At 45.2% G+C, this 17,395-nt stretch overlaps 1 protein-coding gene across 1 annotated transcript in view; it reads left to right on the top strand.

Moving 5' to 3' along the window:
- Positions 1-16,388, top strand: part of Atp8a1 (ATPase phospholipid transporting 8A1) — a 187,102-nt gene extending 170,714 nt beyond the window's left edge. The window contains exons 34-37 of the mRNA XM_051165287.1: positions 6,875-6,963; positions 7,507-7,599; positions 14,975-15,066; positions 16,276-16,388. Coding sequence (XP_051021244.1) covers positions 6,875-6,963; positions 7,507-7,599; positions 14,975-15,066; positions 16,276-16,373 — 372 coding nt within the window. The 3' untranslated portion in view covers positions 16,374-16,388. The remainder of the gene's footprint in view (positions 1-6,874; positions 6,964-7,506; positions 7,600-14,974; positions 15,067-16,275) is intronic.
- Positions 16,389-17,395: the final 1,007 nt, after the last annotated feature.

Here is a 17,395-nt window from a genome sequence, read left to right as displayed (position 1 = left end):
CTGTAGAGCAGTTTTCTCTGCACCCTCTTTTTCCATAAAGGGGTCAGGGGTGGGCCTTAGTGCATCAGTTATGTCTCGGAGTGGTGAGTTAGTGGCCATCATTTTAGAGAGCAGAAGGTCATGGGACAAAGAGTGGCAGGACAGGGTAGACCAGATGCTCAGGGTGTTTTTGAAGCTGGGACAGTTAGGCTAGAATTTAGGTGCCTGTCGTACGAAAAAGAACATCTCGCGATGAAGGAAGAGCAGGCTTGTCTGGTCTGTGGCCTTCCTGTTTAGAAAGTGAGACAATTGAGCACTGAGGTAAGGTCCCCTTTCTTACACAGCTTACCCACTAACAGGGTTCAATCCCTGTTTCTCATAATAAAATTATTTTCGTTACTAACTCCATCCTCGTTTTATGTTGTTTCTATGTTTTTAAAATAGCACATAAGGAAAAATTAAAAAAAAAAAAACAATTGTATTCCTAATTATTTTTTACTATTCTGGGAGCTGCAGCCCTAGAAAGTGGCCTCTCAGAGGCACACAGTTCTCAGGATTCTCTATTTCATGCAGGAAGACCGCTCTTACGTGGCACTTTGTGCTTTTTCGTGGCACTTTGTGCTCTTATGTGGCACTTTTGTGCTCCTTCGTCGCACTTTCAGTGTGCCTGGCTTCGCTGTTTGGATAACACTAACTCCCAACTGATCTGGTCCCAGCTTGCACCTCCTTTCTCCTCTGAACGTCTTCCTCACTGGTTTATTTTCACATCGCCTGTTCTGTGAGACAGTGGAGGTGTGAGAGCTTCCTGTGCAGCACTCCAGCATCCGCCCTGGGAACCTTAACCCCTTTCCAGCCTTTCCACCACCTCCAGATTGTCCACAGAAGAGGAGTGGAAGTGCTGTGTGCTGGTGTCTACTTCGCATATTTTCTAAGACCTTTGTCTGTTTGTCCTTTTGTCTGTATGTCTCTTTGTTTGCTTATGGTTACCCTAGCAGCTAAGGGCTGGTTTTTTGTTTTGTTTTGTTTTGTTTTTGCCCCCTCTGAGTCATCAAGACCTGCTGGAAATAATTGCAAACATATTGGGGTTTATCCAAAACATCCTTCTCCTTATTTTCTGGATGTTCCGCCCTGTCTATTTTTATGGAGAAAGTAATAATTCACCTTACACAAGAGCCCAATTCAGCTCAGCTCCAGCAGGATTTATGGAGTGCCTGTGGGCCAGGCCCTATACTGGCCATCAGTAGATCCAAAGCTCACAAACAGGTATGCTCCAGTGTGCATGGAGTAAACGGACAGAGGACCCCATGCAAGCTGCCGACAGTGTGAGCAGCGGAGGCAGTGCCTGGCCCTGCTGTTGTTGTAGAAGGCATCGTTGCTCAGTTCCACTGTCACCTTCATTGTCCAGAGGCTCCCCAGGACAGGGAGAGAAATGAGATCCCAAGGGAGAGAACCTCTCACAGTTCTGTGCTGTTAAGGCAGAGCGATCTGGTGAAGCTCAAAAGGCAGCTAGGGATGAACCAGACCACCACGGAAGTTTCTAGAATGTCATTAGCATCACTTCTTCAAACCGCAGCAGGTGGCTCTGCCAGTGGGTTACACACTATTCCAGAGAGTACCAGAAGCCACAGAAAACAGATTTGGATCAGAGAAAGTGAGAAATAAATGTTAGTAGTTCCTAAGTCATGGAAAACCTGTTTTATGTATCCTGTAATATAATTGCAGGTTTGAGAGCGTTCGGAAGACGGTTCGTGGTGGTACATGCCAGATGATAGAGCGGGCATATTTTTTTCTGTCTTTAGATTTTTCTCCGAAGGGAGGTCTCAGCCAGACTCCATGAGTCAGCAGAGTTTCGGTGAATTTCACATCTCTAAGTGGAAGTTCGCGAGAGCTTGGCATTCCTTTTTGATTAAAGTGCCAAGTGGCAGACCCTCCACTCAGTGCCATCCTTCGAGCCTCGGGAACCACCGTGGTATTCTGCAGGCTGTAACTACAAAGGTACCTTAGAGGGTCTGCAAGTTCAAAGCAGAGCTCTTGGGTGCCCAGTGGCTGCTGACTGTGGGGCCTGATATGTTCCCAGCATCTGAGGCAGACACACTAAAAAAGGACACATTAGCATTCTGTGTATACAGAATTGATGTTAATTATATACATATTTATATATATATTAAGGTTATCAATGCTTCCAAGGTAGCAAAGTATAGGTTCTTGTCTCAGGTTCGATGACCCAAATCATTCCAGCCACTGAGGTTGAGCGGCTGAGAAAGGAATCTCTAGCAGGAAAAAAACCCTGGGTGGGATGGATTGAAATTGGAATATGGCCACACATAGAACACTTCTTCCAAAGAAATATGCAGCTGCTACTGTGGACAGAAAGGGGAGAAGCCACATAGAAGAACCGAGAGGTTTCCTATGAACAGACCTAGGAAATACCTGCAATTTAAAGGCTGCTGCTGCAATAGCTGTGTGGGGGCTGGGGGGGGGGGCGGGGTGTTGTGGTTTTAATGATTATTTCATGAGACCGGTGCTTCCTGAGGAGTTTAGCAGTGCTATCCCCTCCGAGTGTGCCGAGGTTGCCCTTTGGTGTCCTCCCAGACATTGAAGGTAAGTCCTTACTGCGGAGGAATTCGTGCACTTTGGACACAGGAGGGCCCAAGCTGGATGAGACCTGAAAGCCTCCCCCTCCTCCCTGCGGAGGTGCTACACAAGCTGCCAAGGGAGGGAAGCAGCCAGGATCCTACCTAGGAATGACAGAGACCAGCTTGGCTAGATGCCCCTAAAGATACAACAGTCCCACGTAACCCTTTTCTCTACTGAAGACCTCACTGCATTCCGTGGGCAAGTCTCTTAAAGAGCAGCCCCTCACAGGGACATGCATCTACTCAACCAGCTGCAGGTTGCCAACTGTTGCTGTTCGCAGCAAATATCCGCATTCCATAACCTTGGGAAAGCTTTCCAAGGTTGGCCCAGTACACATCGCTAAGGACAAATCGCTCAGTGGGCCCTTTACTCTTTCGCTTCCATGCCTTGCTAAAGCTGCCAAGCACTTGCCTCTGAGAGGCTGTGGTCACTTCGCCACACTGGGTCCCTGGGGCCTTGTGGAACTGGTGATCACAAGGCGTATTCATGAGATGATAATCCATACAAAGAAGATGGGTGGAATTTGACACAGAAACTGAATTACCGAATTAGTGAGCTAACAGGAATGTTTCTGTCGCCATCCTCTTCCTGAAGGATAATACATTCCAGGGGAGTGTATGAATTATTACAAGTGTCAGTTGTGCCACAGCTCTCTACACCCCACAACTGTGATGGTGCATTTTGTCTAATTTGATTTAATTTACTGTGTGTGTGTGTGTGCGCGTGCGTGCGTGCATGCGTGTGTTCGTGCGTGTGTGAGTGCAACTGCAGAGAGCGGCTGTCACTGCTGGTTGCTACAGCTTTTGAGAACGCGAAGCCTGGTCTTGCCTGTCTGTCCACTCACAGGGAGATGAGGGGCTCTCTCTTTATGATCAGATGTCAGCACAGAATGCACGCCTTTGAGACTTAACCTCCAGCATGCTCTACTGTTTCCCTGGCTTCCCCTGAGCACGTGGAAATTCTGCATTTCTGTGAAACTATTCTTTCTGGAGATTGTGTTTTCCCCCCTCACTATTTTTAAATACAGCAGCCCTCATATAATGCCTTATCTAGACAACACCACTTCTTGGGTTTTGTCGTTTTGTTTTTGTTGGAGCTGTAGTTTGAACCTTGTCCTCCCACACAGCGCATGAGTAGTCTGTCTGCTGAGGAATAGTCCCCAGGCCTAGTTCTTGGAAGTTCTTAAATTGTCGCTAACATTAACTTGTAGCTCCTTTGGACTTATATTATTTTCTCTTTTAAAAAGGGTGGGGGAGGGAATGAGACAAAAGAACAAAGAAATAGGAGGAAGGAAGCTACTGTGGAATTTGGTGGCTGCCGTGGGCACTGGTAGACCAATTCAAAGGCTGGGTGGCACCAGACCTGCTGTGGCTGGGATATGGGCCTCTCAAACATGCTTTTCTCCTGAGAGCCATCTGTGTGATGGCCTTTCTAGTGGCAGAGTCAGAGCCCAACAAGAACTGTGCAGCCAAAGGTTTGTGGGCAGGCAGCAAACTTGAGTTCTCCCGTCTCTAAGGCTGAGCTTGGGCAAGCTCATTGTATAGAAGAACGTCTGCCTAGTGTGGAAATGCCGAGTGCCCACAGCTGGTCAGAGAGCAAGCCTTTAACTGCCCCTGTGTCGCCACTGGGCTAGTTGCACAAGAAACTGATGTTTTCTCAAATCTTCTTCTGCAAGTTGATGTGAAAACTTGAGCTGTTTCCACTGCCTGGATTGTATTTTCCATTAGGGTGATCCCTGGTTTATTCTGAAGCCCTGGGGGTCCCACCTGGAGCCTGTGGCCTCCGTGGAGACAAGCAGTTACTTGTTCCCCACAGGCAGGCCTGCGATGTACCAACCTCGGGGAGGGGGGCGGGGGGGGAGGCTATGTGCATAGAACGCCTTTGCAAGCCCCTCTGGGACCCGCTTTTGTGGCAGATCCCACTTGGTTTCACAAGACCTGGAAGAGGATAAGGGACACTTGGCACTGCCCCCCAATCTCCCACGTTCAGGACCATTTGCAAAGTGCTCTCAGGAGGAGCCCCAGACCAACCCCTAACAGCCTCTCCTGTAAGCAGCATTGTCCCGCACACGGCTTGCCTTTTCCCAGCTGACCTGCCTGCGAGTGGGGAGATGTGAAAAGTTAGAGACCAACTGGCTTCCACAGAGGGAGGGGAGCTTTCTTGTACAGAAAAGGAAGGAAATACCTCTGTGGGATTTCATTTTTTTTTTTTTTTTTCCCTTCTCTTCATCCAAAAAAAAAAAAAAAATACAAAGAGACTCTGTCTTAAATGGGAGCGCCAGCTTTAAATCTTTTAGGTTTGGATTAACGCTGCAAAAGAAAAAAAAAATCTGACAGGCTTTCAGATATGACTCAGAAAAAGTTTTTTTTTTTTTCCTCTTTCAATTCATGTTGCTCATTTGTAAAGCCAAAGGCTAGTTGCTGAATAGCGGGCTGTAGTCGCCCCCTTCCTCATTAACATGACAATGATCAGAATTAGCAGCCTGAGGGATCCAAGGTTTTCTTGTCAGCAGAGACGTTTAACTGGAGGTTAATACACGGTGGCCAAAGGCAAGAAGAAGTCTTTTTTTTTTTTTTTTTCCTCTTGCCCTCAACATTAAAGTACATTAAAAGTAAACCAGGGAAACACGTTTTCAGTTATATGACTTAGCGTCTCATCTTACCCTTTTCCACAGAAAGAAAAAGATATGCAAGGGTTTTTGTTTTGTTTAGTTTTTTGTTGTTGTTTTCTAAATAGCTGTTACCTTACTAGAAAGCGTCCTTGAATGGAGACAAAGGCCAGTGAGTTGACAGGCATTTCCTATCACATAGTTACTGTTGGTCTCACTATTGAGAGTGCCAGCAAACATATCCCAGATCATGTTCTGCTTATTAAATAAAGTGACTTTTATGGGGATATTTTTTTTTAACTTGTTGGTATCTAGAATACGGACGCTGCTCTTCAGAACTCATCTGGCAGATTTTATTTTCCGGTTTGTTTTTTTTTTAAACGATGGCATGTTTTTATTTTAAATGTGCAAAGATGTTCAGCCCCATATTGTCAAAACAAACAAACCAACCCTTCGCATCCTTGAGTGGCAGTCTATATCAATAGCTTGTGTTTATGTAGGAGAAACTGGGGGTAGTTCCTGGTACCCTTTCCAGAGTCGGAATGTATAAGGAGTTCAAGTCATAGCTTAAAATTAATTATCTTCCTCTATGATGAGGGTTGATTGGCTAGGATTGTAATTATGACTGGACCTAGATCCATTTTTTGTTGAATTCAAGTTTCAAACAACAATAACAACAACAAATCAACCCTTCTTGTATGATTTGTAGCAAGATATAAGTGAGCAGGTGTTACTTGACCACTTTGTATTGTAATTATAATAGCATGTCCGTGGACTCAATAGGTACTGCAGCCCTTGAAAATCGAATCAACTGAAAGAAATGAAACCAAAATATATATTTTACTGTACAAAAATGGTTTTTTTTTAAACTCTATGTACTTCTAACTCAACAACAATGACATTTTATTTTAGTGACAAACAACTAATAGAACTTAATACTTTTTTAAGTCATAGAACTATTTTTCTTTATAGTCTGACAGGCTCTGATACATAATTTAAGATTTAATACAGTGGAATAATTAAAGTTAACTTTATTTGAGTTTCACATACTAGATGTTTGGTTTGACTTTAACAATAATAGATGTACACTGATAAAAATTTACGTGAATCATAGAACCAAAATTAAAATTGTGTCTACCCAGTTGCCCAAAATAATCAAGTTGTTACTTTCATGGATAGCTTAGTTTGATCGCTTCATAGTCATGATGCATCTGGATGATTTTTAATGACCTGCAATCTGATAAGTTTAAGGTTTATCGTCGTGTGCCACAACTGTTAAATTTTGTTTCTCACTGTGAGTTATTTCATGCCTTCTGATTTCATTTAAATCCAGAGTATATTTTATTTCCTCAGAAAGACTGATAATGATGCCCTCATTACAAAAGGCCAAAATTTACGCTCCATGTCACTGAGAACAATAATTTTTTTAAATCCATATGTTTATATGTGAAAAGATTTTGATGCCTGTTTGAAACTTCTCTATCAGCTCCTTGAGAAGAAAAGGGTGTGTAAAAGCAGGACGTGGTTTGGGTTCAGGATATTGTAGAACAGTATCGAGGCTGTCTCACGTAAGTTGCGTGAGGAGGCTGAGTGTGGGTGCTGTGTCTGCCACTCTGCGGAGGTGTCAGCTGTTTGTGCTGCTGTCCGCAGGCCGCCATGCTGTTCAGCTCCGGAGTCTTCTGGGTCGGCTTGCTCTCCATCCCCGTGGCGTCCTTACTCCTGGACGTGCTGTACAAAGTGTGAGTGGCATTGGGCTAAAGACACAAAAGCAGACGTGCGTGTCACCCCGCGGGTTTCTGTAGTTCTTAAACATCTGAAATTCACAAAATAGGAACCAGTGACATTTATTATTTTTAAAGAAGAAAGGTGTGATTCAAAAATTAAAAAAAGACTGGAGAAAATCACATCAGAAAATATATGTTCTTTAGAGATCATGTGCAAGGCTATGAGAAGAAATCCCTTGCTTCCCTGGTTCTAAACATATACAAAATATAAAGCCAACAAAAACTTTACAGTTTTTCTTAATAGTCATGTTTTAAAATGATGTGTTATCCTACGATATAGTTATTAAAGTTAATGATGTATTTACTTAGTCACTAGTTTCTCATTATAAATCTCAATTGTTTTGTTAAGATTATTATCCCTACACAATAAATAGAAATGCCCTAGCTTTTTAGATTTGTGCAAGCTCTGCTTGTCTCTGGTTACGGCTGTGCATGCCCACATGTCTGTGTCTGTAGTCCTCACAGGAGGAGTCCCATGCAAACCCTTTCCTCCCACAGCATCAAGAGGACCGCCTTTAAAACACTCGTGGATGAAGTTCAAGAGCTCGAGGCGAAATCTCAAGACCCGGGTGCAGTGGTACTCGGGAAAAGGTACAAAGCAAATTGGATTTGTCCTTTCAAAAGAGAATTCTACATTTTGCTCTTACTAGTGGATGGAAATAAGCTATAAAACTTACATTTTACCATCTCACTTGGGACTGGTGGGATTATCAACAGATTTTGGACTCAAACCAGATCTGTCACTGCTAAATAGTGTGTTGTCTTAGACGACACAATGTAACTGTGCCTTGGTTTTTTTGGGTTTTTTGTTTTGTTTTGTTTTGTTTTCATTAATAAAATGGGACTCACGTGGCTATTTTAAAGCAGCTGTAAGGATTGAGTGACATAATGGAGACAGAATGCCACCAACCTTTAGTCACAGCGCTAGGGTGCCTGAGGCTGGAGGAGAAATCTGAGGCCAAATTCAGTTACATAGTAAGACCTCATCTCTAACAGCCAAATAAGGAATTGGAAGCTATATTGTAAAATATGCACCGTAGTGTCAAGTGTTTATTGTATAAAATTTTTAGAGAAAATTTTTTATTTTGAAACAATATTAATAAGTTCTAACGGGATATAATCAAAATCACGGTTTGACTTATTGACGAATTTCCTGTTTGCATTTTTTGCTCAGTGTGCTCTTAGGCAGCAGCCTAGACACAGGGCATCTAAAATGTGAATTCCACCTTCCAGGCTTTTTTCCTTACCACTACATCCTCCAAAACACAAGGCTAGAAGGCAAATAAATCCACTAAATATACAAAACATTATTAAAAGAAAATCAATTAAAAGCAATCTACAGTGAAAACATAAGTATAAAGATAGCCCTGGGGGATTCACTTTTTTCTTTTTTTCATCCTACTAACCAGACCAAAATTTTTTGTCTAAAATCCATAGGAAATATTTCTATCCTGCAATATGTCACCCCAGTCTTGCTTCAGCGTTTTTATTCACTTTGACAGAGTGGAATAGATGGCTGAAACTGAGGCCCTGGCCTCCCAATTCTTCTTTTCTTTTTTTTTTTTTTTTTCAATTTACTTCCTGGTCTCAGCCCTCTCCCTCCCTCCTCTCCTCCAAGTCCCACTCTCCCTTCTCTCTCCTTCTCCTATTCCTCAGAAAAGAGGAGCCCCTCCCCCCCCCCCCCCCCCCCACGGTCCTCCTGCCCCCCACCCCCACCCCCACATTCCCAGCCCCAGTCCTGGATTTGTCCTCTTCCGCTGTGGCCAGGCAAGGCAGTCAGGGAGAGAGCAGGCAACAGGGGCCATGTCAATGACAGCTGCTTCCCTTACTAGTGGCCCCACAGGAACCCCGAGCTGCTCATCAGCTACATCTGTGTAGAGGACCTAAGTGCAGTCCATGCATGGTTCTCGGTTGGTGTTTCAGACTCCACAGAGCCCTCGGAGCCTCCAGCTCTTACTACTTCTCATTAGGTGGGGGCAGCCCTTGAAACACTGACGTGTGGCTCTGTGTTGAGCATAGTGGCCCCAGCATATCTTGAGTACCCCTGCCATCCGGGCACTCACCTTGTAGTCTGTATACAGGGGCTCACTGAACCCCAACAGCAATCCAGCGCAGACAGGTCCTCTCCAGATAAGAACCCTGGGGCCGGGAGGGACTGCATCCCTAATGTTGTCAGCCTTGAGCCTAGGCCAGCTGACCGAAGATGTCCTGCTCCAGATCCCAACCCTGCATCACGGCATCCATCACACAAAAGCACCTTTTCTAGGGCCCGCGCTCCTCTGTCTTCCGTTCTCTCTCTCTCTCTCTCTCTCTCTCTCTCTCTCTCTCTCTCTCTCTCTCTCTCTCTCTCTCTCTCTCTCTCTGATACAAAGGGCAGAGCAGCATTCTAATTCACAAAACCAAGCAAAGCTGTGCAATAGAAATTACTAGGGAAAGGCCACTGGTGACACTGTTTCTGTCTTTCAAATACGGGTCGCCTATTTGCACGTATGTTGGCAAAGCCTGCATCCGCCCCTCCCTTGCCAGTTACCGATTACTGACGATTCACGGTCAGCCAGGACCGAAGTGACGCTGTCCGCATCCTAGTCATCCTCTGAACCCACAGATGTGTAGCCCTTTCCATCAACTAAAGAGCAGCCAATGGGGGCCTGGGAAGAGAGCTTAGGGGCGGAGATCTTGCAAAGGAGCTGGTTTGGATTCCCAGCACCCATATGGCAGCTCCAGACCATCCAGGAAATCTAGTTCCAAGGGCTCTCGCGCCTTCTTCCAGCCTCCAAAGACAGCAAGCACGGGTGCTGTGCGTGCACACACACACACACACACACACACACACACACACACACACACACACACAAAACATAATCCACACAAAATAAAGTTTTAAAAATCAATGGGTGAATCTAAACCAGAAAGAAATGGAGTATACCCCCATATAACCACTGGTTTCTGTTTTTAAAAAAAAATACTCCAGATATTTCCCCCTTGCAGTTCACGCAGCTCATTTGCTTTATAAAATATCTACTCAGCTTTCCTCGGGGATGAGCCAAGCCCTGGCCCAGCACATCCCTGCACTCTTGCCGCTCTCTGGTGACCAAGGACGGCACGGTGTTCCTGCCAACAAACAGCTCGAGGAGGGATAAAGCTGAAAAGGATTTGTAGGAGAAGACAGCAGCAGGCCAGGAGAGCAGTCCCCCTAAGCTAAACGTGTGCAAGTAGCGTCCTAACATTTATCAGACAACCATAACAGCCGAAACCAGAGGCCAGGCCCGGAAGGCAGCTTAGTGGAGAAGTGCATTGCCGTGCAAGCTTTAGGACTTGGGTTCGAACCTGCAGCACCGTGTAAAAGGCTGCGTGTGCTCATCCATGCCTGCGAGTCCTGCACTTTGGAAGGTGGAGGCTGGAGGATTGTTGGGGCCTTACTAAAGTCAGCCTACTTCCATGTTCAGTGAGAGACCCTGTCTGTAAGGGATGAGGGATGAGGTGGACAGTGACACAGCAGGACACCTGACAGTCTGAGCCCTTCACACTGGTGCTTGCCCAGACACACACCCAAATAGTAAGTGTGTTACGTGACTATAGGGAGGCCTGGGCCTGGCGGGGGCCGGAGCAACTCTTGGATATCAACGGAGTATGTGTAGTGTGTCTGTTACATGCAGGTAAACAGCGTCAGTGAGACTCGCAGCTCCATTTCCGCTGTGGGCATTAGCTAGCAGAGCTGCTCCTAACAGACCTGAGCTCAGGCTTCCGCAGCTTGTCCATTGCCACCGTCCGTCCCCTAGGGCGGCTATGAGTGGCGGATGATTTGCTGCTTGTGGAGGACCATGATGAGGTTTGCTCCCAGCCCCTCGGGATTGTTTCCTAGTGGAAAGCAATTTAGGCATTGTCCTAGAACTAATAAATGAAATTATATGCTCCAGTTTTTGCTCAGGGCTTTATGTCAATATGGCAGGACATACCATACTCCGTGGGAACTGAGGGAGCGTGTAGAAAAGCTGACCTGTGGCTAGAAGACGGCATGCCAGGACAGCGCCTGCCTGCCGTGAAACCTTCACGGTGGTCTGAGTTCAGACCTTAGAACACACATAAAAAGCGGGGCATGGCAGAGCGTGCATGTAAACAGCACTGCGAAGACCGGACACTGGCAGCTCCCCCAGAGCTCGCCTGTTGGGCCAGACACCTGCCAAATGGTGAACTTCCAGCTCACTGGCTGATCCTGCCTCAAAAAGTAAAGGAGGAAGATGATCAAAACTGGCACGCCGTCAGTCCCGCCACATGTCCGTGCGCACAGGTGTACAACCACACTACTATATAATGTTCACGAAAAGTACAACACCCCCCACATGCGCACATGCGCACATGCGCACACTGATTTTTTTTTTTTTTCAGTAAAGTCTAAACATTTTTTTTTTCCATGAGAAAGCTTTACATCAGTGTACTCATCACTAGGGTGAAACGGTTGAAATAACTACTACCTCATCCAAGGCAGAGATCAGGCCACTTACGGTTGCGGTCCATTCTCCCAGCAACACAACTGTACATTAACCCTTTCACGACAAAATGCTTGCTTACTTCCTGGGCATTTGTTTCAGTGAGCCAAACAAAACAGTTTGCCAGCTGTCCTGGTTTGCTTTTCATCGCTGTGATATTTAAAAAAAACAAAAACAAAAACAAAAACACTCACCAAAAGCAACTTGTAGAGGAGAGGGTTTATTTCAGCTCACAGGCTTCCGTCCCTCGTCCCTCGTCTGGGGCAGCCAGGGTAGGAACTGAAGGCAGATGCTAAGGCTGAAGCCATGGAGGAGCGTTTCTCTGGCTTGCTCACGGTCAAGGCCTACCAGCTCAGGGTGATTTTTCCACCAGCTCAGGCCCACAGGCCACAGTAGGCTGCACTGTTAGTTAGCAATCAAGAAAACGCCCCACAGCCTTGCCCACAGGCCAGTCTAATGGAAGCAGTCTCTCGGTTGAGATTTCCCTCATCTTGGGTATGTCTGCGTTTATGTCAAGTTGATAAAAACTAAAGCGCTCACCAAACCAATAACTGCCACTTTACCACCCTTCAAAGGTGACCAAAATTCCTTTAAGATAGCACAGTCTTTAACTGTACAAGTTTTTACCAACAGTAACATATTTCAGTGTTTCTAAAAGAAATACTATATTTAAACCCTTTTCATTCACCTCCAGAAAATCCCTAAGTTGCAACGTTGTGATGAGTTAGAAACGAAGCAACAATGTTTAAGTGATAGTTACTGCGCGATTGCATTAAACAAACTTGGAATTTGCATATCTTGGTATGTAAATGAAAGAGCCTATAAAGACCGAGAGAAACTTCTCCCTAAGAATTGTACTAGATGTGGTTTTAGTAAAGCTGTGTCTTGTTCCTTCTCTCTCTCTTTCCTGTCACACTGAGTAAAGCTATCCAACAACAAAACAATAAATAAAGAGCCCTAAACGTTAGTACACTTGTTTATGTTAACGTGTTACCCACATATTTTATAATGGGATCTAGTAGTTAACCTTGGTCTCCATAAACATGGGTGACATAAAACTGCCATCACTTTTGAAATGATAAATTGTTTGGTAAGGGTAGAACAGGGCAGAGCTATCCAGCTCACCATCACCCCTAAGTTGTGAAGCACCCAACTGCAGATGGCGTTTAGATTCCGGGTGGGGACCCCGCTGCATGAGAAGGAAAGCAGAGAACACACAGTAAAAGAAAAAAGGCAGCAATGAAACCGTACTTGTTTCCTTAGCAGTGAGGGGGAATGGGGGCATCAGGAATTACAGCCCCTGTGTATCCATAGTTCTGTCCCACCAGGCCAAGCTTAAGTACAAACCAAGGCATCAAAAAGCCATCCTTACAAAGTACTTTTTCTAATAAAATCCCCGGGATCTGGGAGAGTACAGAGGTGGGAGGGGCCAGCATTTGTTGAGTGATTCCTAAGTGCCAATCACTTTGCTAACAAGTGGCTAAACCCTCCCTGTCTGCCAGAGAGTCACGTATTGTCCTCCCATTATAAGTGCGATGACCTTGTCTACAGTGACTGAGCTAGCAAGTAGCAGACTCAGAATCAAGTGGAAGTCATACTCCAAGACCTAGGCCTTTCCCGATGGGTGTGCTGCTTTCCCAGGAAAGGCTCTGTGTAAAACAACACAGAACAAAAAACAAAATAAACCAACAAACAAAGACCCCACACATGAGAAAGAAAGAAAAAGAACATCGCGCTAGGTATGTCAGTCGCCGAGCTACGGAGGATAAACCCCAGAGCTCACAGGCTTCTTTAGATATTGGAGTTGTGACATTCAAATATTGGAAGGCCAGCCTGAAACCTGGAAGACACAGTCAGGGAAGCAGCAGCCAGAGTGCTTCTCGGCCGGCCAGCCGTCCCCTAGCCTTCTGTACTCAGCTTCCAACTCCAGAGCCTACACCCTGCCCATAGCACTCTGCCGACAACACCAGGGCAGTCAGCGCTCACACTCACTCTCAGCTTCCCCAAAGCAGTTACCCGCTTTAGTGCTCAGGCCCTGGGAGTCTGTAGTGGTCAAGCTTTAAAGAGAAGGGTAGGAAAAGTGGTGTGCCGGACATGACCCTTTCTCCTTTGTGTGTGGCAGAAACAAGGTTTACAAGCTAAGCGCACTGCCACTAGAGTTTTCCATAAATTTGTTTTCTTCTTTCTGATGCAGCTAACTCCCAGTGACAAAAAAAAAAAAAAATTATGTCTGGTAAGTCCCGGTTAGCATCCCTAAGCTTCAAAAACTATGTGAGGGAGATTAGTACAAATGTCAACATTTCTAAATATTTTCCTTTAACTTTTGCCTAAACGTCTATGTAACTCATTTCTACAATGAAGAAGATCTCTTTTTATGCATGTGTATATGATACAGATGATTCCATTTCTGGCTTTCAAAACAACTGGCAAAGCAGAACTAACATAATTTACAGCAGATTAACTAAAGCTTATATAGTGAGGAAAAGAACAAAATGGGAATTTTTTTTTAAAGCTGATGTGTTTCCAGTTGTTAATAACACACTTGCAGGGCCGTTGGCCTCAGCACACACGGCCACCTTGTCCCTTCTTGTGCTGGCTGCACTCTGCTATCAGAGAGCATTGAATAAAGCAGCCACTAGAGAAACAGCACGGGGGGGGGGGGGGGGGGGGGGGGGCGGGGCGAGGTCTCTGAACTGCTCACATTCCTCTTTGCAGCAAATGTTTGGATGCCTGTGATGCGCTCAGTGGAAGGGAGCGTGTGTGATTTCTCCCAGCGTGGTTTGAAGCAGTCCTCTGACTGTGTCTGTAGGCCTCTCTGTGGAGGGCCAAAGCTAAGCATGTATAGCTTTTTTTGTTTTCTTGTTGCTTTATCTAGCATAATTATTTTCTAAAACAGTTTGTGTCTTAAGATGAAATTGACTTACTTAAACCATATTGGAGTGGTAATGGAATTTTTCTGATTAAAAAAGGATACAATGTTGCCCTTTCTGGTTTTTTTTCTTTATTGTTACTAAAACTGTCATTGTATCAGGGTACATCAAAGCATGAGCAAGATGCAGCATGGCTAAGGAGCTGTTTCAAACTTTAAAAGTCCCCACTTAGAACACGAACAGCGAGTCAATCAAGATTTTAGGTGATTTGGTAACTTTTTCTCCCTTGTGTTGAACAGATTCTGTGCCCATTTGATTTAGATGTAATGGTGCTGGTTAAAGAAATCTTTTTTCCCCCTAGATTATTAATAAAGATAAAGCTCCTCCCTAGCTGTGAGGGAAATGGCTTCAAAAGAATCAGCCTACACCCTAGGATCTCATTTGCTATCTGGGAAAATGGAGTTTAAAAAGAAGAAGAAGAAGAAGAGTTCAGGCTGCAGGCTTTTGTTGGGTCTAAGCCTGCTGGTAGTCCTGCGGGGCTCCTGAGTTGACAGTGCGGGGCTCCTGAGTTGACAGTGCATTTCACACTTCACTACGTCTGCTCCACAGCCTCACGGAGCGGGCACAGCTGCTCAAGAATGTCTTTAAGAAGAGCCACGTGAACCTGTACCGCTCTGAGTCCGTACAACAGAACCTGCTCCGTGAGTACTGGGGGTTCGGCTAAACAAGCTCGCTGTGGTCTGTGGACCCCAGCATCCGTCACACCAGTGTGTTGAAATTTCCACCATGTTTAACCATAAAATTAATGGTTTAAAATTTCACAACATGGTGCATAAAAGCAAACGGCTGGTTAACGAAACCATGGGCGACACCATCTCCCGGTTAATAGTGAATTTTAAAACTCTGCTCTCTCCACATTCCTCGCAGCCTTAAATCTTGAAGAGAAACAGTGAGATAAATCTCCACTCTTAAAAGTGCCTGTGTTGTTATCTTTTCTACTTGAATAACTTAGCAAGCGTCTTTCCAGCTTTCATGTGATGCAAGGAAACATATATTTCCCCTTCAAAAATATTTATGCATATTTAGAGTTAGAAGAAGTTATTAGGTATCTCACCCTCTTAACATTGCAAGGACCTGAAAGAGAACATTATATATATTGCCCTGGAGTGAATTTATTGGTGTCGGTAGTATATCTTTTATTTTGTGTTTCCACGTGTAATTTATTTTCCTTTATATGTGCCCATGTTTAGTGCTTTTTGGTCTTTATATATCAGGGGGCTTTTTCCAAAGATGTGATCCCCTTAGGGGTCATCTCCTATCCTATCCCCTTCTGATCACGTAAACGTCAGTGGTGTGTGTGTGTGTGTGTGTGTGTGTGTGTGTGTGTGTGTGTGTGTGTTGGGAGCCAAAGACAATGTCACCTTAAAAAAAAAAAAAAAACAGAAAAACAGGCTCTCCTCCACCACTGGCAATTTCTGTGTGCTCAGCTCCTCCTCCCTAGTACCATTAATTAACAAGTGATCATATATCTATTTATAGAGTGTAGCGTGGTGTTTTCACCTGTGTGCTCACGTTAGGATCATTTACTCAGGCTAATTAATACATCCCTCTGTTCGCCACACATTCCCTCCTCTCCAACCTTCTCACTCACTTGCCGCCTAATCTAAAACTGCATCCAGTGCCACAGGCAGACTCTGAACCCTTCCAGCCGTGGGGCGGCCACAGTGGAGGCGGTTACACAGTGGAGGCTGCTTGAACTTGTGTCTTTTCCGGATGTTAAAAAAACGAGCTCCCTTTGCTTCTGAAGGTGGGAAATATGTATCGGTTCTCCCAGGAAAAGGTGGGCAGTCAGAACCGACGGTAATTTCCGATGAGGCCATTAAGTGATTCCTGTTCTTCCTTACTTGCAGACGGCTATGCCTTCTCTCAAGATGAGAACGGCATCGTCTCCCAGTCTGAAGTGATTAGAGCCTATGACACCACGAAACAGAGGCCAGATGAGTGGTGATTGGACGGCATAAGCAACAGGTCCTGCTGTGTCTCTGAGGAGAGTGGTCGGTCATTACTGCGGCTGCTGACCAATTCCAGTCCGTGGGGGAGGAAAGAGTGGATCAGAGCTCATCTCGCAGAACGGACTTCACCGACATTAGCACTACGCGACTGCTGTAGCACCATCGCCCTCAGATGTCCTCAAGTACCTGCTAAGGCTTTGTAAACCAGTACTGGAAATGGCCTTGTGTCTTTGCCAGAGTGCTTTCTCAAAAAGGGGACAGGTCAGTGTTCGCAAGCCGTCCCTCTGGGCCTGTAACTATCAGTGCATTGGCTCAACCACCAGTCAATCAACCATTTAAAACAGCAACTCTGAAATGGTGTTCAGGGAGGAAAGAACTCTTGATAGCCAGACTCAGATTTCTGGAGATGCTGAAGCAAACCAGCGTTCTTGACTCACTCTACAGAGCACTTCTAAACAAGGCGTTCAGAAGCGTTTGTGTCAAAAAAAAGTGTCTTGCTAAGTGTTTGCCAAAGACGTTCAGTGCGTGTGTTTCTCATCCAGTAGTCATCTGCCCAGAATTTTACAAGGACGTGTCCTTGCACTACAGCTGTATGATCTGCATGCTTGACTTTTCAAATGTGAAGCCGTAACTTGCAAAAACTGAGCATTTCCCAGCATTTGCTACTAAAACCTGTGATGTCGCACCCTCAGCCTTACAACTGCTTCTCTGTCCTTTGTCTCCTTCATTTGATCCAATCTGAGGCGGTGGGGCGGGTGGGGGGGTGTCCATGGGAGACCCTGTCACAACACCGACTTTTCCTTTTTCGATTGTATTTCCTGTCATTTCCGGTGAACTTTAGACACCTTTAGGTGGTCCCAAAAATCTGGCTTCTGCTATAGATGGAGCGATGCCACTTTGTCTTCAGGTTTTCCCTCCTAAGAAAATTATGATTACATGTGTATGTGGGATTTCCGAAGACACTTGGGATCGCCCATGAGGTGATGCATGGCCTTTTCGTCATGTTTGCCCTGTGTCC

This window comes from Acomys russatus, chromosome 22 (assembly GCF_903995435.1).
Source record: "Acomys russatus chromosome 22, mAcoRus1.1, whole genome shotgun sequence".
Lineage (NCBI taxonomy): Eukaryota > Metazoa > Chordata > Mammalia > Rodentia > Muridae > Acomys > Acomys russatus.
Note: the sequence above shows the minus strand (reverse complement) of the source record. Positions and strands in the feature narration are given on the sequence as shown.